Raw genomic sequence first — 26188 nt, 5'->3', positions numbered from 1 at the left:
ATTTCCTTCATATATATTCGTAGCTTTTTCAGTAACCAACCTTCAACGCCATGCAAAACCACCCACAATTCAAGCCTCTTCTTTTAACATATAAAACGTTTACTTCAAGCAATCTGGTAAGAGAATACAGGACACAACAGAACATAGTATTTAGTACAATTCTCTCAGGCTATTGATGGTGCATATTACAATTAAGTGAAAATATACCAATCCCGGGATGGGGCAGCTGTGACCCTTTAGGTCAGTGTTTCTAGCTGGGGAATTTTGGGAGTTGAAGTCCACACATCTCCAAGCTGCCAAAGTTGAGAAACCCTGCTCTAGGTGGTTAAGATGCCAGCTCCCATCAGTCCAGCCAGCAATGAAAAGCAGCACTGGAGTTGTAGTCCAACATCTGGAGGATCACAGTGTCCCCATCCTTCATGTGAGAATTCCTAAATCTTCACATGAGTTAGGCTTAGCTGCACAGCTTGCCATGTGCTCAGACCTGAAGTTAGCAGCAAAGGTAGTACTACCACTTTTCTTCAACACTGTTCTTGTTATGGATTGTTTAGAGTTGTTATTATTTTTAAAAAGAAGGGAAAATGGAAGGGGAGAAGGGTGGGGAAGACAACAGAGAAAAATACCGATAGGGTAAAGATAAAATAATTTATCTTTGTTTCCACATTTCCTTTCAGAGCTAAAACTGGCTGCTGCAATGTTTGCTATCTGCACCAGCATTGTCCAGCACAGTGCCCAACCTGTTGGCTGCATCTTAGGACTGCAACTCCCATAATTCTTAGCCGTAATAGAAATCCTGGGAATTGCAGTCCCAAGCTACTTGTAGCTGCTAAGCGGGGGGAGACTACTGGAAGGGACAGAACAGGAATGCTGACTGCTGGGGACATCCTCCTGTGTATGTACACAGACAGAGAAGCGAGGGGTGGAGAAAGAGAAAGCAACTGTAATGCCTGACTTCTCCTTTCTTACAGAACTCCAGTGCTGATCACAGAGTACAGCTGGACCTGGGGCTATGGGACAAATTCAGCGAACTGGCTACCAAATGCATCATCAAGATTGTAGAGTTTGCCAAACGCCTGCCAGGCTTCACCAGCCTCAGCATTGCTGACCAGATTACTTTGCTCAAGGCAGCATGCTTGGACATCCTGGTGAGGGACAGAGCCACAGCACTTGGGGGCAGCTGGGGGGTGGTGACCTGCATGGACGTAGGGTGGTTATACATTTGGCCTTAAACAGAGGCAAGAGGGCTTTTTTTAAAGACCCCTGTTCCAAGATGATCCCCAGTGTGGCAGTGTGTCTAAGGCAGTGTTTCTCAACCCTGGCAACTTGAAGATGTCTGGACTTCAACTCCCAGAATTCCTCAGCCAGCATGGAAACTGGCTGGGGAATTCTGGAAGCATGGCTGGCTGGGGAATTCTGGGAGTTGAAGTCCAGACATCTTCAAGTTGCCAAGGTGGAGAAACACTGGTCTGTGTAATGCACATTTAAACACGTGCTTGAATAACTCATGCCTCTGTGAATGCTGGGGAGGAGCGAGGAGCTAGGCAGCAGCATGAGAAGCTCTACCCCTCCAAGCTTTTTTTTTTTTTGGCAAGAATATTTGCTCAGCTTCAAGTCTGGTCACTGAGGTTTTGCTGAGCATTTTCCAAGCATATAATTGTAGGATGAAAGGCCAACATTTATTGGAAAGGCTGACGTTCTCAGGAAGCTGCGTTTTGCACAGTGAAAATTTTCAAAACACGTATGCAGCCCAGAGAGCTTCTTTATTGGATATTATAAGAGTACAAGAAATAAACAAGAGCAAAAAGACTTCTTTCCCTAGAATGTGTTTCTCCAGTGACTTTATTTCTGTCCTCTCCACCCACCGCAGATGCTCCGTATTTGTATCCGCTACACCCCAGAGCAGGACACGATGACCTTCTCAGACGGGCTGACCCTGAACCGTACCCAGATGCATAATGCTGGCTTTGGGCCCCTCACTGATTTGGTTTTTGCCTTTGCTGGGCAATTGCTTCCTCTCGAAATGGATGACACCGAGACGGGCCTGCTTAGTGCAATCTGCCTCATCTGTGGAGGTAAAAGCTCGGTTGCAGCCCCTGCAGCCCTCGTCTTTTCCATGTGGGTTGGAAGGGAGTGGACACTTTGCTTTGGAGAAGAATGCTCTGAATCTCAGAAGAGGGGCAGGGTCTTCTTTTCTTCATAGGCAGGGGAATGGCAACGCAAATGGAAGAGGCTTAGAACAAGTTTGCAGAGGATGATCTTCTCTGCTTGCAACCAGCGAGTCCAGGAACCTTGTGCATTTGCTCACACACACACCCCTTAACCTTTAAGTGCGTTTGCTGAGAAGATAATTCTGCTTTTCAATTAATCAATCGAAGCGAATATTTGTAGCTCAGGGTTGAACTGTGGAGTCCTTGGTGCTCTCTGAGCCTTGCTGTTTTCTTGCAGACGTTTCATTGCCAGGCTAGGCAACGTCTTTGCACTGAAGATGTTGCCTAGTCTGGCAATGAAACGTCTGCAAGAAAACGACGAAGCTCACAGAGCACCCAGGACTCCACATTTCAATTAATTTCTCATAACTACTGGCCAGTAAAAGGGATAACTCACAATATCAAATTCTAAAGAAGAGAAAATTAAATCACACAGCACTAAAAAAAAACCCTAGAGCGTAGCTGTACATCTGTAGGGATGAAGCAGGAAAAAGAAGGAAGGGCATTAGTCGTCCCTGGAATTATTACAGGGAAGTGGGCCACCTTGAAGTCTAAAAACTGGTAGTAATAAAATGAAATGATTTCTAAATTGAAAGCAGGAGGTATAAATATATGCCCTAGACCAGGCTTTCTCAACTTTTTGACCCTGGAGGAGCCCTTGAAATATTTTTCAGGCCTCGGGGAACCCCTGCCCATTCAGGCTCCAATATAGGCCAGAAGTTACAAAATAATTATATTCGTTTCATGGGTAGGCCTGTCTATACACGTTAACAGTGTTCTTAAAATTCAAAATAAAGAATGAAACTTACCTCTTCAATGTAAAGTTGCCCGAATTTGAAGTAATTTTTTGAATAAATTGTGATCTCCCAGGAAACCCCTAGTGACCTTTCGTGGAACCCCAGGGCTCTTTGGAACCCTGGCTGAGAAACCCTGCCCTAGACAGACCAATCTGTATGTACGGTCACATAAAAAGAGCTGTATTATTTTGTATTGTTTCTATCAGATCTCATTCACTTTGATGACCGAGAGTTTGCTTTAGCAATACTTCCATGGGAGAAGGTAATTGATCATGAGCAGATACGTTTTTAGATATTTAGTGATGAAGTACGGTGTGTGTGAATATGCTGTCTTCTACTATACAGTCATTTCTACCTTAGATTCAATGCAGTTCAACCCGGTCTCTGGGGAAGACATTACAAGGCAGTCCTCCCATAAGGTGTTTTCAGTGGCAGTGCTACGGTTCATCTGCAGGGAGAGGTCCACCTTGGAAAATTTGTTAGAGAATTTCTCCTTCACCTGGAGAAATCATCCACCCAATTTCTCCCCTGGTGGATGAGGTGGAGAATTTTTGAAAAGCCAGCCCTTGTTTATTTTTTTCCCGACGTGGTACTGGGATCCCATTCCCTCTTTTGAAAGGCTCACAGAGAAATAGGGGGGAGAAAGAAAAAAGTAAGTGCATAAGGACAAAAAGTAAAGGACTGTGAAGTATCTTGTCTGGAGCTCATGTCAAGCAGAAACCCCACTGAAGATGCTTTCTACTGCGCTAAATTTTTCAGTTCGTTTGCCCCGCCATCAATAAGGATTAAAATTGTTCATCTGGAGTTGAAAAATGAAATTCCATTTATTCTGTGAAACAGTCAAGGCATCCTAGAATGGTCAAAACAACAGAACAAACAAATCATGGTCTTTTTTCTCCCCACAGATCGAATGGACCTGGAAGAGCCAGAAAAGGTGGATAAGTTGCAGGAACCATTGCTGGAAGCGTTGAAGATCTATGCGCGCCGACGTCGGCCCAACAAGCCTTACATGTTCCCCCGCATGCTGATGAAAATTACTGACTTGCGAGGGATCAGTACCAAAGGTGAACAGAATATTCTTATTTGGGAGTGTAAGATCATTGGATGTGAACTCTGGGATGTGAGTATTTGGAAGTTTTGTCATGGGGCACTTCTGAGATGCCGGAAGCAGTCTCTAAGAAGTGTCAATCTAGGAACCAAAGACTTATGGTAGAGGAGATGTAAATTCATTCTATTTTTAATTGCTATCATTATTTTGCTCACTGCATTGTGGAGGAACCATGCTGATCTGGTTGACTCCTCCATTTGCACATAGCGTATCCTGTAATGCAGTGTTTCTCGACCTTGGCAACTTTAAGATGTCTGGACTTCAACTCCCAGAATTCCCCAGCCAGTCATGCTGGCTAGGGAATTCTGGGAGTTGAAGTCCAGACATCTTCAAGTTGCCAAGGTTGAGAAACACTGCTCTAATGGGTGGTGGATGGGTGGACTCTTCTAAAAGCAATAGAAAGAGGAGTTTTCATGCAGCATGTCCTCCAGAGCTATGTCACACCTCCTTCACTAAAAGGTTTTGATTCCTCTCAGGGAGGCTATGAAGTGTCTCGGATATAGAAATATATGTGCAGACAGCCAATGTGCATACTGAAGCACTAGAATACATTGGTAGCTGCCCTGAGTTTGCGCTAGTATCAATGAACCGCTTATGGCAAATGTCCTTGGTGAAAAATACCTGGTCTGCTTGATGGTAAACCTCCCACCAACCTATTCTACCCATTTCCCTCTTCAACAGGTGCTGAACGGGCCATCACCCTGAAGATGGAGATCCCTGGTCCCATGCCGCCACTCATCCGAGAGATGCTGGAAAATCCCGAAATGTTTGAAGATGAGCTGTCACAACCTCCAACTTCGGCAGAAGCCCCGAGCACTGAGGAGAGCCCAGCCGACACCAAAAGCCAAGAGGAGGCCCCCTAGCACCTCAAGGAAGCCAGGATCTAGGCTGAGAAAGGCTGGGAGAAGATCCTTTTCCGTGTCTCACCTTTGCCTTCCCACGGCCTGTTTCCTCCAGGACACGGTTTCGTGCTTGCCTTTCCTGCTCTTGGCTCATCCGCCAGAGTCGGGCATCAGGACAGCACTCAAGTTCAGCTAGGAGGCAGCCACAGCCCGTCCCCCTCTCCTCCTCTGTGTTTGGTGACGTGGGCTGGATGCTTCTTGCCTTAATCTTTTCCTTTGGGGCCTTGGAAGTCTATTCAGAAGCCTTTTCTCCCAACCCCAGAGCTTTGCCAAAGTCCCCAGGTTGCCTGTCCAGTTGAGTCAAGCAGCTTCAAGCCAAATGTTCAGAACCTGGGAAGCCCCAAAGGGGTTTTGACTTGGAGACCCTCCTTTTCAAAATGGGATGAGCTCCATATGTGCAATTTCCCTCCCCATGAACTGGCCTCTGAGAAAAGGGGCACCCCAAGAGCCAACAGAGACTCTGTAACGAGTGGTTCTCAGTTCCTCCCTTTAACCGGTCTGAAATCCACTTCATCCATCTGCCTTGCAAGCCAGGAACCCAGGCGTCTGGGATGCTATTTATTCAAGAATTGGAAGACCAGCAGAGGGACATAGAGCCCTTCCTCTCCCCATTGCACACAAGAGACCTTGGACCAATAATGTTGGGGAATGGAGAAGACAAAGGCAGGACTTCTACGTACGCATCCCTATACGTGTTGTCTTTAGGGTGTGCTTGTATTAATATCCGTCTCTGATGGATTCTAGCAGGCTGTGCGAATCCTTGGGGGGGGCGTTCTTTCGGTTAGCTTTATAAAGTGCTAATGTGTTATTATCGCAGGGCAGAGAGCCGATCCCACAGTGGGATTTAGGGAGGGGCGGTGGTCCTTCCCACTGCCTTCCCCATCCCGAGGCAGAGGTATAGCAGGGTTGGGGTGGGGAGGGGTGTATCTGTTGCTTGGGATGCTTATGACCCTGGTGCTAAGAATTCTGGGAAACAGACCCCAAAGGACACTAGATACCAAAGATATCACGAAAATAGGGGCGGTTTGGGGTGCAGAGTTGCAGACTTGAACCTGTTTGCTGTCCCTCAGGGGCCCCTTCCACCCCTGCCAAGGAGAAGTCAATTGCCCTCTGGGAAAAGCAAGCCATGTGGGTGATCGTGGCTTGCCCTGACTTGCCTTGCCATGTCTTTCTGCAGCACTTTGATGGAGCAGGAGGACCCCTTCTGCTCCGGGAAGCTTGAGTTCCCTCCCCAGGCCTAGAGGAAGGCCTTCTTGCTCCCCTCCCACAATGCCAGGGACGAAACCTAAGTCCAGCACATGCTCTTCCTTATCATTAGAGGGCAAGAGTCTCCCAAAAGACTCCCCCCGCCCACCCCTGCCCCAGCAATAGAAATTTGTAAAAACCCAAACACTACAAAGGTGTGGGGGTGGGTGGGAAGGAGTTGTTACATCATGTTCTTGCCCTTTGCTTAATGTTTTCAGCATTACCAGCTCCTCTTCTCTCTTGGCCTACATGTCCCCTCTTCCTCTGCAAAGCCTTCATCGTGAAGAAAAGGGGAAGGGGCCTTGCCTCTGGGAGAGGGGGCAGGGTGGAAAAAGTTAGCAATCCTTTTTGCTCCCTTGGCAGCTAAAGATGCTGCTTTCCCTTACTGGCCACAAACACTTTAGGACAGTGTTTCTCCATCTTGGCAACTTTCAGACGTGTGGACTTCAACTCCCAGAATAGCTGGCTGGGGGATTCTGGGAGTTGAAGTCCACACATCTGAAAGTTGCCAAGGTGGAGAAACACTGCTTTAGGAGGTTTTATTTATTTACTTAAGTTTACACCAGGGAATGGGTAGTAAAGGGAATTAGATCTTGGCCCCTTCCCCCTGTAAGAGCACGTGATGACAGATTACAACCCACCAAGGGACAGGGCCTCTGCTGAACTGTCTTGGTTTCCCCCCTAAAATAAGCTGTCAAAATAAATACCCCGGGCCTTAAAATGGGGTCTGTTTGTGGTGGGGTGGGATAGGAAAAAAAAGGGTGAGGCCCTTCTTCGATGTTTACATAACCAGCTTTCCATGGTATTTTAGAGGACTCCCCTGCCCCTGCCCTCCCAGCTGTGCCGCAGAAGGGGGACTTTTCTATTTTTACAAAATAAAGTGATGGAAAGTCACAGACCTCCTTTGAATTGGTCTCTTTTTCATCTGCAGTGCTGATGAAGCAAGTCACACACTTGCTGGTGTGGGGGTTGTGGAGGAGCAGGACTTTATGCCAGGCGCTTTCCAAGGCAGATTCTGATTCTGCCCCATTTCAGTATCAGTTGGATCACCTACTTCTTTTTTAATCTTTGTGGTTTTGATTACTGGGGAGGGGGATCTTTTGGCAAGGACTGGACAGACAGCAGGGTGGATGAAAGCTTTACAAAAACTTTATTACATTTCACACTTTTTCCAGTACAAGACCTCTGAGGTAGCTGGACAAGGCTGACTTCACCTTCCCGGCTCTAATGAGCTGGCCTAGCACCTTACCAGGTCTTTGGCCTTTGACTCACTTGTCCCTTTTCCATTGCTTCTTGCCCACATTGGGGACTTTGTGCAGCCTCAGCTTGGTTGCTGCTCATGTATATCAAGCTACAGCACAAAGTTGCTCTCAAGCTGAGTTTTAAGCAGGAGTGCTGCTCAGCATCCAACTCCAGGCAGGGATCGAGCAGAATTGTGGCCTCCTGCTGTGGCTTGTGGTCCCGGCAGCTGGATGCCAGAGCCCTGCTCATGGCCTGTTGCTGCAAAAGGTGCCTAGTGTCCTCTTTCAGCAGCAGGTTTTTCTTCTTCTCTTGACCTTTCAGTCAGCCACATAATTTCTGGGTTAGCTTTCCCTCTGAGCAAGGCAAGGTGGCCTAACCTAGCTGGCTACGGGCATTGGCACATCCTTGAGAAAGCCAGGGTGTGGCTAAACTAAGCAGCGGTGGACTCTGTTATGCCCACAAAGGAGTTTTGTGTGGCCAACCAGCTGGCCTGAAGGCCATCGTGGATGCAGATGAAGTGGGTCTATGCCAGTCAGTCTGGGGCTCTTGGGCTGGAAGGATTGAGCGGTCCTTTGGGTTTTCTGGCAGAGGCAGGATGGCAGTAACTCTCCTATCCCTTTTGGGGGGTGGGGTGGGCTAAGCTCAGCTTGGCTTTGGGAAGGGTGGGGATGGGGCTGTTTCTGCCTGGCAGCAGCCATGCCAGCTGGGCAGTTTCAGTACTGCTGCTTCTGGGTGCAGAGGGGTGCTTTCAACCATGCACTTCTTCTCCCTCACATTTACAGAAGCCACCTTATATTGAAATGTGTATTGAAATACAATGGAGAAATACTTGGAGAAAAAGAGATGCTGCATCTGGGGCCATTTGAAAGCATTTTTATTCACAGATCAACCCTTAACCATTCCATTACTTCTATAGAGCACTGTTTCTCAACCGTAGCAACTTTCAGATGCATGCTGGCTAGGGAATTCTGGGAGATGAAATCCACATAGTAATCACAGAAGGTAGGAATATTCCACAAATAACCCGGTGACTTTAGCATTACCCAATGCAATAATGGTTACCAATGTAGATACAATCATTAGAAAAAGAAATTAGAAAAAATTAGAAGCTATGAATCATGAAAACTAAATAAAGTCCCTGCAATCAACAGAGCTGGCTCTGAATAGCAGATGCTGTGGTGAAATGATTAAGAATGGCCAAGGCTGAAGCCTGGAGTAAAACTATATGACTGCTTATTGTTGGAACACAAAGGATATGCTAAGTACCCATCTTCACCTATCTTGGTTAGAGGGCTGAGGAGAGTCAAGCCCATGCCCATCTTGGCCACCAAGCTTACTGGATAACCTGGGGCAGAGTGTTGTGAGAATAAAATAAAGTTGGTGGGGAGTGGGAGGAAACACGCATACTGTCTTATGCTCCATGGAGGAGAGGGAAGAGATGTATTTGTGCATTTTCACAGAAAAAGGGCCAACACATTACTACTGTTTGTAACCACTGTGCAAGAGTGGCGTTGTAGCAGAAATAGTCTCGGCTCTCTGGGGCAAGCTGCACCCCTTTACATGTGATTATGAGAAAAATTAAGATGCCAATTCTCCTTAGCGTTTGAACAACTGTATCCGACAAAGTCTCAGTAGCTGTTCTGCTCCCTTCTCATCTCACTGGCCATTCAGGGAATACCTCAGTGGTTCTTTTTAATGTATTTTAGTTATAGTTTGGTTGTGATTACTTTGCACTAAGCCAAACAACATTGATCGCAGGGCTGACTGTCTTGCTATATAGCAGCCTTCTCCCGTGTTGCACCTTCCAAATAAATTGCACCACAATGCCTATTGTCCCCATGCAGCAAACACCTCCAGGAGGAGTGAAAAGATTGTAATTGTTACGCTCCCCCATCCAAAAATAGGGTTCTCTGGGTGTTTTGGATGAGTTCCAGGGTAGGCACCAACTTTTCTCCTGCTTAAGCTTATGAGCCAATCATAGCTGATCTCAAAGTGCCAAACAAATTTGGTTAGTGGTGGGATGGGAGACCACTGGGAAATCCCTTGGTGGTAGACTGGATTGGGAAGTCAAAAAACATTCCTGAAGAATGCAGTGGAAAACCAGTTTCATACAGTTGCCAAGAGAATTACATGGCCATGTCTAACAAATCACCAGCTGTTGAGGTGAACTTGAGAGTTTTTTTCTTTTACTCACCATGTTAGGGAAGCGGAGGGATCATATTTTTTAAAAAGCAGGTATCATAAACTATAACTTTTTCAATGTTTAAAGCATTTCATGTAGATCACCTCATTATCGTTTAATGTCCACAATGTGTTTGAAAGGGAGGCCAGTACTGGGGGCAACAATGTACATCCTGCATTGGGAAACTGAAACTGAAAACAGGACTCCCTAACGGCGGCTGTGTTAGTTCAATGTGCAGAAGAGATTTACGCTGGATCTAGCTAGCCTTCCCAGCTGATTGACAGATTTCCACTTGCATGTGCCTTTAAAAAATAGCTGGATTTCCCCCCCACCCCCATTAAATTGCTGGACTATAAGCTTTTGCCCTACCTGTGTCCCATAATAAACCCAAGATGCAAGGGCTGAATTCCACTTAAGCAAATATTGCTTGTAATTTTGCACATTGTCCACCAGATGCTGCTAGTGCTTCTGTGATGGCAAAGGACAGCTCAAATTCTCTCAGTCATAGCCAATTAATTGTCTTCTTTACAGAGACAATTTGAGGAACATAATTTGTGTGTTCATGTATATGCTGTTCCTGTAATTCAGTTCTCTACAAACTGACCTGTCAGTCCTTTTACTCCAACTGCCTTTCTGCAGTCCAGGCTCTTTGATGAAACAGAAGTAAAAATTTAGCTGTTCCGCCCCATTCGCACTTCAGTGGCCATTCAGGGAACACCTCTGTGGTTCACTTTGGGCATGAGCATTTTGCACTAAACCAAAGCAATACCGATCGCTGAGCTGTATGTCCTGCTACACAGCAGTCTTCCCCAACGTTGCACCTTCATATTTAGTATGGAGTGGATTGGTTGATACAGAAAGGATTACACAGCACTGCCTAGGACTAGCTCTATCATTCAACAAAGGGTGGTACTGTAGTTGCCCCAAACCACACAGCAGACTATGGGAAACTGCAGCCAGATATTGGACAACAGGCTAAGGGCTGTGTGAGCTTGGGCATTTGAGCCTGTCTGCTGTCCTCAGGTGTAGAAGAAAGTCACACCTGGGCCAGATGGAGAAACCAAGACCTCTCTAGGCTTCAGAGAGTTGCCTTTCAAACTGGACCTGGGCTAAATATAGAATGCTAGAAACTGCAAGAGGAATTTTCGGCTCTGATTTAAGTAAGTTCATAAAGGCCTTGAATGAGTATTTTTTGTAGGAATATTACTAAAGTTCAAGGTTCCAATCAGGAAAAGCAGCAAGGAAAAGGTATTTTACCTTGCTTCTTTTCTTGATTCCTAGTGATTTCATGTCATGTCCATATAGTTTTCCTGACATGTCCATATAGTTTTTCCTGGCAACACTATGGAAGTAGTTTGCCATTTCCATCTTCTGTGATTTTTTTTTTAATTGCCCAATTTAACCTAATGCCTTGGGAATTTCCTGATGGTCTCCCATCCAAGGATTAATCAGGTCTAACACTGCTGAGTTGGCACACAAATGGCTGACTGCACTTTGAACTCAATGAAGTAACATGAAGAGAACAGAGTAAGAGAACTAACAGAAGAGGAAAATTACATACCCAAGGGGGAATGAGTTAGCTCAAATTGTTCTCTGGTGTATCTCCTTAAACTCATAGCCCATGGATTAGAGCATTTAGGAGGGAAGAGAGAGATACAGGAGCATGGCACTTAGAGCTTGGGCCCAAGCCTCTTCAGATGGGGTGAAGAAAGGAGACAGAGAGGCTGAGTCAAAGGAAAAGGCTCTTCTACCTGTCTCACCTAATTGGGCAGCTCCCCTTCCAGATTCCTCCTTCAAATAGACCTTGCTTGCAAGATGCTTTTTGTTTTTCATCTGGTCCTTATAGCTGGGCCTTCACTAGCAGCTCAAGTGGCCAACCAACTTTGGAAGCAATGTTCTCAGGAAACGACTCTGAAAAGCCCACCCTATAGCCAAGCCTTCCTCGAGCTACTCAGTGGCCAAGGTAGATCTTCGGGAAAATGGATTGAAATTTGGAATAAGTTGTACACAATATGAATATATGGTGATGGTTGTTTTTTAAGGGTCCTTTCCATCAGGAAGCAGGCTTTGTTGGAAGGGCTGCTTCTCTGTGTTCAGGCAAGGGTACATTCTGGGATGCAGCGCTGTTTGTCCTCAGGCTGAAGGGTGACATCAGAAGGAGCCTCTAAAAGGCCACAGGAGCCCTTTTTAATTTTAAAAATAACCCAGACTTTCTAGCTGTTCTCATATATGCAGAACTATGATTCATTGACTAAATTCCAGTTGCCTGTAGATTCTCATAATTATTCAGTGGAAAACCATGGTTTACAAATCACAACAGTTGGATGCCCACAATATGGTAAACCATAACCAAGCAAACCGCTTTAGGGCTGTATATGTTGTGTGAATGCAAGTGTAAAATCTCCTTGGTTTCTCCCCAGTGTGTATGTTTGTGTGATGCAAGGGTGGTTAGGCTGGATTCATACAACATGCTAACGGATTAGCAGCTGATACAGCATTCACATGGTGGGATAAACCCAGCTACTTGTGGTTTATTCAGTAAAACATGGCTAACCTTAGCACGATGGGAGAAATCTGTCAGCAGCTCATGGATTTTCCCAGGGCCAGCCCTACCATTAGCCAGAATGAAGATGGCTGTCTCAGGTAGCAGAGTTCGGGTGCCATGAATGCAGGGCCACAACTAGGGTCTGTGTCACCCGGGGCAAACATGGATTCTGTGCCCATTTTGGCGCCCCCCCGTGCGGCACCCGGGGCACATGCCCCGGTGCCCCACCCAGTGGTGGCCCTGCATGAATGGGTTAGTTATCTGCTTTATTATTCTTGTATGTTTATCCCCAGGTAGAGGGGCAAATGCCTGTAGGATTTTCTGTTTCATGTGATAATGGTTACTACACAATTTGAGATGGGGAGGAGAGGATGGGGGGAGCAGCTGTATTTACCATTCTGACTCTGGCAACAGCTGAGGCCTGTATTTTCCCCACCACATCCTCAGGCAAGCATTTCCTCCCACTCACACACTACTGTCATGCACTATCACGTATGCACTTGGCATTTACTCTCATTTTCATGAATTTTGTTCCTCTTACTCATGCAAGTCTTTCCTCTCAGCCTCTAATGGATGTATACATACAGGAATTATTTGCCAGAGATGGCATGCCCCTTCATGCTGCATCACAACAGATTTTGCTGTTATATCCCATTCAGAGTAATTTAAAGAACAGCCGATCAACAGAAATGCAGCTTGTACTGTTCTTGGAACCTGTAATAAATAAACCTTATTTATTTCTACCTAATAGGCAGAAATAAATAATCCTTTATTGCTGATGCCGTAATATCTGCATAGCAATTAAAAAACAAGCTATTGTAGCCTTGGTAACTCCCAAGTAAGGTGGTGTACTCCCAATCCCCAATGAAGTGGATCTATGTCATACTGTACATAAAAGAATGTGCCATGCAGGTGGTCAAAAAAGTATGGGACAATGCATTAATATAACCTGGCCATAAATAGTCAGTTATCATGTGAGATCCTAGAATACTTTCAGCTTAGAAGGAGGATTGATTCCACTTTTTCTGAAGAAAGAATAAAAGATGGAAAAAGTTATGGGAAAGCACAGGAAGGTGACAATGAGATGGAAGACTTCTGGGGCCTTAAAAATGACCTTAAGTTAACAGAAGCTAGAGTGCCAATGCAGCTTTGGTGGACGTTCCAGAGTACTACGTCCAACTCCAACAAGCCACATTGTCTGGGATCACACATTCCACCACACTGTAGTTGGTTTAATTATGGTTTCTTGAATAAGTCACACTTCGTGCAATACACCAAGCCATAAATTCCCATTTTGCTGTTCAGAATGAAGTTTTGTCTAGGTGCACCTCATTTCCCAGCTAAGTTGCATCACCACATTTCCATGCACTTAGTCCTCTCCCTTCATTTGCACATTTGGAGCCCGGGTGCATTACCATAATTGGATGTATTGCCAAAAAAATTCATTGTTTGCTTTTAGTGTGCTGTGTGAATAATTCTATTACGACATGTAAACCATGGTATATAGATTACTGTGTGTGTACCCTGGCAACTGTGGCTTATTTGACAAACTATAATTAAATCCATGGCTCATAGCAATTTGTTTTAAGCAAAATAAAAGATCTTAATTAACTATATCCATAGAATAGGTTTGATAGTTACCAAAAGTCCTTTTGTTTCAAACTGCATCTTGACTGCAGCTCAGGATTAACTAAATCAAAGATGCAGAGGAGTTGAGAATTGCCTGTTCTTGGGCTCTTAAGCACCTTTTACACAAGTTAGGGCTACCAGATCTGAGCTGCAAAGCTCTGAATGGTGATCAGAAGACACAAATGAAATTAAAAAAACACCCTTTGCTGGTGACTATCTGGAGTTGTGTTACACAACAGAAGTCCTTCGGCTCCAGTTGCCAGGGGTTCAAAATGATTTGGCTATGCCTGCTGTGCCTGTAACAAAATCCTATTTGCTGAAGTGAGTTCATTTCATATCACAGAAAGAAGTATGCTTCAATACAAGCTGATGTTAAAATCATGAATCTGGTAATTGGCTGAAAAGTCAGCAACCTTAAGTTCAACTCTTGAGAATAGTACTGAAATGATGTAGTGTGGTGGTTAAAATGTCAGCCCAGGCATAGAGAAAATTTAGTTAAGACTTGCCACAAAGCTTACTGAAATGACCCAGGGCAAGTTTCTCCTTTTGTATCACTTCTCCCTTGTTTTGCGATGAAGATAAAACTGCGTGGAAGAAGAACCAGATGCATCCCTTGAAGAAAAAATCATTACATAAAAAACTGGTAAGGAAGGAAGGTGGGATGCAGGCAAAATTAAATATGGAAGAGAAGCTAAAAATTCACTTCATGGGGCAGATCTAAGTATGTGTAGAAATCCTCATGTATGGAGGAAGGGAAAAGAAGTAACTTAACTGGGGTTTCTCTAGCCTGTGAGCTGTTTCTCAAATATCCAAAAGGTGTGATGCAGAAGCAAATTATAACATTGCAAAATAATTTACCCAGTTCTGTCCATGAATAGCTAAAAGGGGCTGTTCCTCACAAATCCACACACAAGTATGTTAGGGAGTCAAAGAAAAGCTGCAACGTGTGTCCTCAAACATATGGCTTGTTTTGTATATCAAGAAGAGGACTTTACAAAAACGGCTGAACTGACTTGTCTGATTAAGGGGGGAACTACAACTACCTTTATAAAAGACTGGAAACTATAGACTTTTTGCTGAAAATGGATACAAATGAACTGCTGATTTCAGGATTTATGGATTTATAAGTTTTGTTTATGGGAAGAAGGGAACTATGATACGCAATATGGGAGGGTAGAGATCGTAATTGCTATGTTTGTAACTGCTGCAAAGAAGATCAAAGTTGCTTCTTGAGATATCTTTCTTTTTCGCTCACTTTTTCTTTTACCCTTTTATAATCTCTTTTGCTATTTCTTCTTCTATGTTTCTGTAGTTCTCTGTCAAATCTTCTTTAAATAAAAATTTATTCATAAAAAATGTTAAAAAGACACCAGACACAGATCTGGTTCACCCTCAGCCACAGAAGCTCACTGCAGAACTTTGGACCAGTTCCCCAGTTCAGCCTACCTCACGGTGTTGTTGTTAGGAAGCACTATATACACCACCTTGACCTCCTAAAGCAAGATAGATAAAGCTAACAAATCAATTGATAAAAATAAACTTACTTCTGAATACAAACCCATAGTGTTACATTAAAGGAGACCTGTATAGAGTGATGCCCTCTAAGTGTTTTCTTACTCTTTTTAAGCAATATCTTCCAGTTTGGCACAATTCAGGAGTTCCCCAAGGACTACAGTGAAGAGGAAATAGAGAAGAGGAAATTGTATATGGGCACAACTGAGTTGGTCACTTGGGTAAGTTTGGGTGGTTTTTAGGAAACACAAGGGGTTGATTTTTTATGATCCTACTTAAAATCAAGCGTTGCTTCTTGTCATGGTAATTGCCATAAATATAGCCCCCATCTCACCCCCCACTTTCTCATTTTCTAAAATCATCTAGTTCCTCTGAGTGGTGCAGATGAATTTTATGGGGGAAGGAGGGCTGATACACTGAATGCAACTATGTAGCTGTGGGGAGATTAGATAATATGCCTCGGAAGAATTGGAACCTATTTGCATTATAAACCTACAGGTGGACTTGGTGACCATTCCATCTTAATTTTAAAAAAGGGTTCCCTCTTTCTCTTATGTTCCCTTTTACCCTAGTGGCTAAGGCAACGGGCTAGAAACCAGGAGGCTGTGAGTTCTAGTCCCACCTTAGGCATGAACGCTGGCTGGGTGACCTTGGGCCAGTCCCTCTCTCTCAGCCCAACCCACCTCACAGGGTTGTTGTTGTGGGGAAAAGAGGAGGAGGAAGGAGTATTAGGTATGTTCCCCACCTTGAGTTATTTATAAAAATAATAAAGGCAGGATAGAAAATGAATGAATGAATGAATGAATGAATGAATGAATGAATAAATAAATAAAATTAGCATCACGTGATGCCTATGAAGACCTGGGATCGATTGATACAGAGTTGCTCAAGGCTTCCTCTTTCTTGGATGCAGCTCCGGCTCCCTTTTTTCTAGCTACCCTGGTTGCGGTTGCCAAAGGCAGAAACAGCAACTCATCTGCACTGCTTCAATTACAATGGTACATGGTAGGGGTGTCTGCAGGATGTGGTCAAAAAAGTCAAGGTTGCAGCCACCATGGTGTGATCAAGGCTCTGCCTCTTTTTTAGATGTGTTGCAAATGGCCTATAGGGAGAGCTTTGTTTGTACCATTGTGGCTACCATCCTGACCTTTTTGGCCACACCCTGCAGATCCCCTGCCTACTTGAATTTGTAACTAAAACCTTTGCTGGGCCTCCTTTTCCCACTCTTTTTTCTTTCTCAGTCCCTTCCCCTTTTGTGGGGAAACTTTTTGATGGTCAGCTTCTTCCACACTATTGATCATTTTGTGATCATTTTCAGCAGGAGAGTGGCATTTACTTAGCTGCAGCACGAATAAAGACAACAGGGAAAAGTGTAACCACCCAATAATGCCATCAGCTGCTCCGCCAAACAAACAGGGTAAAAAAGTCACAAGGACTCTACATCTTGAGAATGAATTCAGGTCTGAAAGCTACAGCAGCCTTATTTTTCAGGACTCCTTTTTTCCTCCCTCAGTAAGTGAAACCATCTTGCTGGTTGCAGTTGCTACTTTATTTGGCTTAAAATTGACAAGGCTCCTTTACCCTCAACAATTGCCAGTGATAGACTGGTACCCAACAGGCAGAGTTTTTCACAATTTCACCAGCTTAATGTCTGCTTTTTAAAAAAACAGGGCAGCGCCACCTGATCATGAGCTGACCCTTAGCAAGTGAAAAAAGAGCCTCTCTGGCTTGGTGCCTCCAGATGTGCACACTCCCAGCAGCATTGCTAATCTGCAAGACCACAGGTTGGGGGGGGCAGACTGTAGGGGGCTGTGATAAGTCATGCTTCTCCCCTTGCCAAGAAAAGCTTCATCAGTTAAACTTCCTGCCATCACGAACTCTTTCTTGCTCTCTGTTCAACTCTTAGCTCCCTCCTGTGAAGTTGCTTCAAGGACAGGGGCTGTCCCTTCCGCAGAAGAGAAGGAAAGATGTACGCACCAGCAGAATTGAGAACAACTGGAGGAAGTGTCTGATCAACGCTATTACTGCTCCTTTGAACTGGGAAAGAAAACAAGGGTCTTCTACTGTTCCTCTGTCCAGGGAGGTCACTCTGTCCCAGGCAACTCTGATACAGTAACCAGGTGTGCAAAGGGGTGGAATATGGTAAGTTCTTCTAGCAACTTCAAGGCTGTTTATTTGTTTTTATTTGCAAGACATGGAAAGATTTTGTCTCAAACTGTGTACAAGAAGGGGAGAAGTGAATGCAGCTGCTGTTTGCTGGGGGTTTGTTTTTGTAATTTTTAAGGGCACCACTGTGTGAGAAGAAAACCCAAAATGAATTTTGATAGTCATTTTTTTTCTTCTAAAAGAACAGCATCAGTACCCTGAGAGGGGCTATACGCTCACTGCAGCTAATAGTACAGTCACTGGCCAGTAGCTGGCAGTCACACAATGGGGTCCAAATAAGGAAGGGAAGCACCTTTTGATGAATGACAATCTTACTGTAAATCTCTCCCCTGCCCCCACTTTCCCTTCCTCTTGGCATGTCATGTTTTTCAACTCTGGTGTTTAAGAATGAGGTTTCAGGCACAGTATAAGCACCCTTATATTTTTAAGAATGACTTGTCTTCCCAACTCAGTAAATGGCTCATTTCTAAAAAGGACCCTCCGTGCTAAAAAGATGTAAGTCCACCTGCAGTACAGCATACAATGACATACACTCCACATTAGTAGAAGTGGGAAGAGACTGATCTGAATCTGGTTTGTAGCAGACTTACAGCGCACATCTTTCCCACTTCCAGTTTATTAACTTGAGCAGCAGGAAAACATCTACCCAAATTTTAAATAATTTTGCTGAGATTAAGGAAATTGGAAAGATTCTGAGTTCTGGTCCTTAGAACAATTCATAGTTCAGAATGATCTGATTCTAAGTGTCAATCTTTTGCACCAAGCTCTGGGTGATGGATCTGAACTATTGTTGAAAAACATGCAAGCAACATCTCCAAGCCTGAATTCTGCACTGCAGTTTTCTCTTTGGCTCTTTGGTAAATGCTGAAGAGGAAAATTTGCTGTCACATTCTTAGGTGTATAAATTAAAAGAGTAGCCTGGTCTACCTACTAATTCTGAACCTCTTCATAAAAACCATAGGTGTTTATGCTACTTATAATAATCAAATCCTCATTATCTCTGGGATGTCTTCAATTTCACTAACGTAGAGTACTTTTGATTGATAAAGTGCTTTATTTGTCTTTCTGATTTCATTGTAAATTAGGACTTAGTTATTTGCAAATGAGGCATTGTGTTCTTGTGGCCATATAATAAAGCAGAACATGTCTATCAAAGTGTCTGGGTCCAAATCCAATTTTTGCTATAATGCGTTGTATATACTGTAGTTACAACACTTTTGAAACCAGTTGCTCTGGAATTTTTTTCGTTAGATGGGTCTTTAGAATGTCCAGTCAACTACAAAGTTATTTTCTATTGAGTGGGTGGTCTGCAAATACAATCCTGTCCTCTAAATTTGCTGTGGTTTTCCTGTCATTTTACAAAGATCTCATCTGAAGGAAAGCTATGATTGTTTTCACAATTAAACTGGATGTTTATATTTCCCTTATCTGTTCTTTCAATGCTAAGCCTGCACCAGCAATTCTTTAGCTTAGTTGTACTATAGTTTATGGAATGTACAAAAGGCTCAGTGATTACCTTTGTCCCTTAGAGCCCCAATCCATCACCGCTCTTACAGTGCAGTGGGAAACTCACCCAGCTGGAGGTGGGACTGTATGTTTTTACTAACTGGCAGTGGAAATTTCAAGCTCCTGTTCTATTTTAAGTTTTAAAATGTAAAGTGAGAAGCAGACCTTTTCTTTGGAAATACCCAGATCCTTTGTTTTATTATTTATTTTTTTGCTCAGAATTAATCTAATGGCTCCTTTCTAGTTCTATGATGTCTTTTACCATTAGGAAGTACAATTGTCTTCCCCTTAAAAAAAAATGAGGAGGAGGAAGAAAAACACATTTCTAGCCCTGTTAGCTGCAGAGAAATATTTGATCGATTTTTTACCACAGGGCTGAACCTCAGGAGGAAAGTATGTTTGAGAGGCTTCTGTTTCTTCCCATGGCATCTCCACTTGCTCTTTCCTCTCCTCTGTACCTTCTACTGCAGTGTTTCTCAACCTTAGCAACTTTAAGATGTATGGACTTCAACTCCCCAAATTCCCCAGCCAGCTAATGTCCACATATCTTAAAGTCCATATATCCTAAAATTGTTAAGGTTGAGAGACACTGTTCTACTGTGTCAAATAGCAAGATGTTTTATACCTCTGTTTGATTAAAAGAAGAATATAAAGCATATTGATTTAAATAGGGCAATTATCCACAATTTATTCTAGTCCATGCATTTGGGTTAGGCAGACCTAAGCTTGTTGGTTGTTATTATTAGCATCATCTCAAGATCCTCGATCTAAGTAGGTGAAGGCTCTTTTGAGTTGGGTGCAAATCCTGAAAAATCTGTAGAAGTGTCTATGTAGTTTTCTGGGCCACTGTATGGCCTTTTTCTGGACATTATTTTTAAATTCTTCATTTATCCTACAGCTATGGGATTTCCTGATAGTATCCTATCCACATACTACTAACCATGTCTAGCCCTGCTTAATGCTTTTCTTAAGATTGGCTAAGTTTGGCCAAGTGCTTTTCCCTGCAGTGACCTACTGAACAGAGCCTTCTGCAAATCAGGTTGTGCATGATGCATTACTCAATTTAATTAATTAATTAATTAATTACATATTGCTATTTGGATTTATAGGGTCCTGTTTATCTATTATTTCTATGGTAAAGTGGTCACTTGGTTAGTATTGCACTATTCACTTAGAATCAGAGTTGCCTAGATTTTTAATATGTCTACTTAGCATTTGTATATTCTAATTCAATTGATATTTCCTTTACTATTCCGTGCTTAGTTTTTAAGTGTGATATAAATGATTACTGTTATTACTGTAGAAGACATTACTGCTTAAGCATGCAAATTTCCACCTTATTATTATTGTTATCATTATTGACGTATCTCTTAGGTTTAAACACAGAATGTCTCTGAACATTAAACGTCATTTTTAGTATCAGAATTGAGCAGTTCTTTTACACAGAGGTTCACTTCTGGTTACTCCAAGTTCTCTAAATTTCAGTGGAATGAACATGTAATTCTGTTATTGCTTTTAAAAAATTCAGAGAGCTTACCTACTGAAAATCACCAGCCTGTTACTCATAGATCCAGGTGTATTCTTCTTATCATCCCTATTTTCCAGGGAAATTTTAAGAAGTGTGCTTCTTCCTCCTGCTAAGTTCAACAGGGTCCTGTCTCACAAAGGTGCTTTAAGTACAGCCTTTGTTGCATAATGTGACAGAACCAAAACTTGCTCCCCAAATTCTCCCTGCTTCTTTTGCCTGAGATAATTCATGTAAAACTAAATAATTTGAATGTATGATTTATATATATTTTCATTCTATAGAACAGGCGAGTGAATGGGGGAGGATGATTAATTTCATCTAAGCAATTTCTAAGGAATTTAAAACTGCAAATCAGACTGATTCAATTTTGCAAGCAAATGCAACCAATGTTGGGCTTTCCCCTCTGTCCTTAACCATGGCCCTTTTTCTCCCACGAACCCAAGAGTTGCCTTCAGCTCATCCCCAGCCTATGTGTGAGCCAGTCTTTAGTCATTCTTGGCTGTTCCGATATTAAAACAGGGTTTTCTCCCTTAAGCGAAAGCACCCTAACAGAGGGGGAGGGAGGGAGGCTGAGGCTCAGAGGCTCTGCTTTTCTGTGGCAGGGCCTGCTCTTTGGAACAGCCTCTTGGTTGAGATCAGGCTGGCCTCCTCGAGTTGTCCTTTTGGAAGATGCTCAAAGGCCAAGCTTTTCCCGAGGGCCTTTGGGGAGTGAGCGGTTGCCACCTGGATGTTTTATTCTTGTTCTCGTTTTATTTTTTGCACTTGCTGTTACTTCGAAATTTGGAGAACTTTTCTTTATTGATGTTTTAACCTGGACATTTGATGTGACCTATTTATGTTTTGTTAACCATTGGGAATCCAACCAGTTATGGTGGGAGGCTAGTCAAATAAATAATTCCAACAACAGCTGTGAGGTGTGTAAAAGCTGTTGCACCTCACCACTGTTATACTGGAGGCAAAATCGAGGGATCAGTAGCAGCTGTGATCAGAGAGGCAGTCACTGAAGTGGGTATGGCCTTCTTCCCTCTGATCTCCAGTTAGCCTTGACTGCTTTCATCTTGTGTCTGGCTTGTCCGAGAGAAGAGCCAAGGAGGCCCCTGAGCCTTCTCTCTTAGCTAACATGTCTGGCCCATCCAGCACGTTCCTCCTTGCCTTTCTAGAAGCCTGGTGGAGCTGCCTTCTTGGGATGGCTGTGCAGATATTCCTCCCCAGTGCACAGTGGTAGGACTGCATTTCTGATAAGCCAACGGGGGAACACAGGTGGGAACAAGCAATAAAACCCTAGGAAAAGAACTCAAAAATTAAGGGTAAGATCTAAAGAGAAGAAACAACAGAGAACAAGATGGAGGGTGAAGTAGAATAAGTAAAGACAAATCTAGCAAAAGACACATATACATTTTTTTTATCCAGCACTAATGATATACTGAAAAAAGGGAGGACAGCAAAGTCTGATAATTTAGTAACCGTTTTGCTTACCATGCACTGAATGTCAAAATAAGGGCAGCACCATATGGCAGCAAGTCAGAGCAAAAGCGGGAGAAAGATCCACAATGGCAGAGTTATGGGCATAAGGGTCTCATGGAAAGCCTCTCAGATGGACTCCTATCTGTCCTAACAGCCAGGAACCACACTGAGACAAGGAATAGGTCTCTAGTGCTTTATTACTGCTACATTAGACAGAAAATCCTAACAAACTGTAGAAGCGTGGGAAAAACCCAGACAGATAAACCCCAAAGGTTAAGGCGGGTCTGATCTGTGTCTCTTTGAATGGCTGCTTAACTCCTCAGTACTATGCATGCGTTTTCCCCCCTGGATAGAGGCCCCATCAGTACTCATGACACTATCCCAACATTAGTCATCCGGTAAATAGCTAGTGGCTGCATTTGAAATTACAACCTGTTCTGGTGCCCGGGCTTGCAGATACAATCAGCTCTTGTGGGTGAGGAGGCCAGAGGAGAAGTCAGTACTACTTAGTAAATCTGGGCTGCAAAACTCCAGGTGACCGCTAAGTGGCCACAAAGAATATCCCTTTGCTCCCATCCAGTGTGCCTAGTCAGTAATGCACGGAGTCTGTCTGCCACACCCTGAAGCCCACTGCTGCCATCAATTTTCTGCAGCACCCTGCAATCAGATTCGGGTTTTGTAAAGACTGCTAGCAGAGGCACTGCCCCTGTGCAATTCCTGCAGATTGCTTTTTCAAAGCTCTTGCCAAATCTTATGCGGGTTCCTGATAAACACGGATTGAGCAATCTTCAGAAAGAGTGCTAGACCTGTGTGGTTCAGATTGATTTAAACCGGGAAAGAGCGTCAGGTTCTGCAAACCATGTGTTGCTAGTTGTCACCACTGGGTGCACTACAGGTTTTCTGCTATTTCTGCTACAAGGGGGGTTTATCTGTAGGTTGAGTCATGGCAACTGGATTTCTGTCTTTTTGGTAGAAACGGTTCGCTGCTTGTCCAAGCAGCTTCTTCAGCAAAGAAGACAAGCAGCGAAACATTTCTACCAAAAAGAAAGAAATCCAGTTGCCGTGACTCAACCTACAGACAATTCCACCTGGATGACTGAGAATCCTCATTGAAGGGGGTTTTCTGTGGTGATATTTTTACTCTCTTCACTGCTTGTATTATTTCTGAGGACTTTTGCATGAACATGACCGGATTCACGAATGCTTCTGGGACCGGGATCGTGCAGCTGCAGTTCCTATTACTTCTGCCATTTTTGGTGGGATAGCTCCTTTCTGGCTTTGGTGGCACCAGAGGTTAGGGACAGAACTGTGTTATTATGTGTGGGCCAATCACAATTTCATCCATTGGCTACTTTTGAGTGTCAGGCTTTGTTTGACTAGCTATGCAAGAAACTGCAAAAGCAGACTTTCAAGGACAAAAAAACCTCTGTTGAGTAGATTTATTGTAGAAAAACGAAGGCACCGTCATGAAAGAATTCCAGCAAATGCTGCATATTAAAAGCAAGCCCTATTTATGGTAAAGTTAATGCTCAGATTCCTGCATTTCCTTTTTCTGTCTGCATGGTATAAAGAAGCCGTCCTCTTTTGGACTGAAAGGACAGTTTTTATTTGTCTCTTGTCTGGCCTGGTATCAGGTTGTTTGTAACTGTGTAAAAACTGGCTCTCACATGGGGTGCTGCCTGCCATGGGGAAAGAATAGGATTTGGGGCTCACTTGCTGCCAACGCTGACATTGCAGCAATACTGGAGGGCAGCAGTCACTCATTATCGATCCTATTTCACCATCCACACACCCATGCTGTGAGTATGTCAGCCTGGCTATTCCTGAACAATGGTCTGGCACTCTTTTGAAACAGTGCTCAACCTCTGTTCAAAGTAGCCTGTCAAAGATAGCAGGTCACAGGCACAGAGGAGGGGCATGCAGTAAAGTGGGATGGGCAGCAGCCTTAACAGGTAGCTATACCCATTGTCATAATTATTTGCTTAATTACTCCACCCTATTCACTCTGTGTTAGGGAGAATGATTAGTAGTTGCTTTCCTACCAGCAGCAGTGGGAAAGGAAATGGATCCCCTGGAATCTACCAATCCCTTTCCTTAATTTGGCCCACAGGATGTAAGGGATGACAGTGCCCTACATCAGCCTTGTTGCTGTTGCAGAAAAGGGACCAGCAATGTGGACTAACCTGGATTTTTGCAGCCCAGATGTTGTAGCTCTACCCCATGATTAGGTTTGTTGTAGGCATGGAGCAAGGAGTGGGTGGCAAGGGGGGCCTGTAAGGTAAAAAAAAACAAAGGCAAAGAGAGGGAAGTGGCATTGCAGTGTTATTCCCACTCATACAAAAGGCGTGTGGCTTGCATTACGATGCCACTTCCGCCATCTTGCTTTTTTAAAACTCCCCTCCCCACCGGTGCTGCTGCCCCTTGCCCACAGGTCCAAGGTAAGTGCCTTCACCTCTTTTGCTATACCACTACCTACAGCCCTTGTATTCCCTGGCAGTCCATTCAAGACTAACCAGAACCAGCCCTGCTTAGCTTCTGAACTCCAACGAGGTCAGTCAGCAATATTGTCAACCTGCAATACCTGCCTTGTTATATTTACCAGCAGGGACTTGTCCCAACCTTTTAAGGAATTCTGATTCACAATTGGGTTTGCTAGATTATTTCATTTATTTAAAACTGGGAACACAAAGAGGCACGAAATATTGCACTTTGAATGGTCACATGGGCAATGTCCAATCTGTCTTTGCTGTCTTCAAAGTCAGTGATGTACCGGGAGTTATTTAGAAGAGAAAGGCAGAGATGTGATTTGAATCTCTGGAAGCAAAAAAAAAAAAGTTAGCAACTTTGCCAAAGGGGGGGAAAAACCAGAGAAGATATATTCCAAATGTGTGCAGGTAGCAGAAACCACCTTAGTTGCACTATGATGCATTATTTATTGAAAACTGCTATAAGAAAAGAGAAATACTTTTTCAAAAATAGGTATGTATCTGAGGCTCTTATCATTATGTGTCAGTTCTGGGGAGGGATAGAAAGGGGTGTGTCCAAAAAGCCAGCTACATTGTTAACTAATCACAACATCCTTCCTTGTTTTATCATCCTGATTTTGAATTGACAGGATGATTGAATGGGTGAAGTGGAAGATGTGATCTTTTGATCTTGAAGCAGGTGGTGGCAGTAGGTGGAAACCCAGAATTACCTGCTCTATGTCCCATTATCTACTCCTGGGATCTGTGGCTCTGAAATTACTAGGGAGTAAACTCATTGGCATGATGGGAAGCATAAGCCCGACCACATCATTACTCCCTCCCTCCTCTATAAAACCACTTCATACAAAACAAGTAACTAATGTTTGAGTAAAAACAAGACACTCACTGAAGAGAGATGAATATTTCACAGAGGAAATGTCTTGATCAGGAAATGTCTTGATTTTTCATATTACATCACCACATGCAGCTAAGCAAGTCTGCCTTTTTCTATGAAAGCAAGTTCATTTTTGAAAACTGTAATTCTGATCATTTAGTCAATGTAAGCCAGAGACAAACTCCCCAGGTCCCAAATGTTATTCCAAAGAAATATTCAGCTTGTAAGGAAAGAGGGTTCTTTCCATACCCCAAACACTTTGCCAAATAGATCCAGTTGGGTACAGCATCTTTAAAAGGACTAGTCACTCACGACCACCTCTTTGTTGCTCTAGTTTTAGCAGAAGTGGATCCTGTTGTGTCTTTACTATTAGTCAAACAAAAGACACTTGAATCAGAATGTGGGGTTGTTTTTTTCTGTTGCTTTCCTTATTGAAATTTCTAGAAGACCTAACTCCTTGGAGCCTTCAAGCATTATAACATATACAATTGCAGCTGAGTCTCCAACCATGTTGAGCACAATGCCTTCTTTCTGTACTGCTGTTCCCTTCAGATGGTCACTATGTCATCTCCAAATCTTATCACAAGCAATTGCTATGGTATAAGAAAAAGAACTCTAGTTCTTCAGGTTGTCCATGTGTGCTTCCCGCTACTTTCTCTTACTAGTACAGATTGTCAACCAGACAAATGTTGTATTTCAGTGTGACACGATTGCCCAATAGCTGGCGTTTCATGTCTGGCATGCATGCATTGTGACATGCTAATAGAAAACTTACAAGCTTTTGATCCAGTGTGA

The 26188-nt window shown here is 43.6% G+C and overlaps 2 protein-coding genes across 4 annotated transcripts in view; both read left to right on the top strand.

Moving 5' to 3' along the window:
- Positions 1-6681, top strand: part of RARG (retinoic acid receptor gamma) — a 93204-nt gene extending 86523 nt beyond the window's left edge. For both annotated transcript variants that reach the window (XM_063293878.1, XM_063293879.1), the window contains 4 exons: positions 969-1145; positions 1868-2072; positions 3910-4068; positions 4794-6681. In XM_063293878.1, the coding sequence (XP_063149948.1) occupies positions 969-1145; positions 1868-2072; positions 3910-4068; positions 4794-4975 (723 nt within the window). In that variant the 3' untranslated portion in view covers positions 4976-6681. The remainder of the gene's footprint in view (positions 1-968; positions 1146-1867; positions 2073-3909; positions 4069-4793) is intronic.
- A 10350-nt stretch (positions 6682-17031) lies between these two features.
- The window catches only part of ITGB7 (integrin subunit beta 7), a 40449-nt gene continuing 31292 nt past the window's right edge, over positions 17032-26188 (top strand). The window contains exon 1 of one of the 2 annotated variants that reach the window (XM_063293877.1): positions 17032-17511. In XM_063293877.1, coding sequence (XP_063149947.1) covers positions 17509-17511 — 3 coding nt within the window. In that variant the 5' untranslated portion in view covers positions 17032-17508. The remainder of the gene's footprint in view (positions 17512-26188) is intronic. The other variant, XM_063293876.1, reaches the window with a different exon arrangement.

This window comes from Candoia aspera, chromosome 2, assembly GCF_035149785.1.
Source record: "Candoia aspera isolate rCanAsp1 chromosome 2, rCanAsp1.hap2, whole genome shotgun sequence".
In the NCBI taxonomy this organism is placed as follows: domain Eukaryota; kingdom Metazoa; phylum Chordata; class Lepidosauria; order Squamata; family Boidae; genus Candoia; species Candoia aspera.
This window is presented reverse-complemented; position numbering and strand designations above follow the sequence as displayed.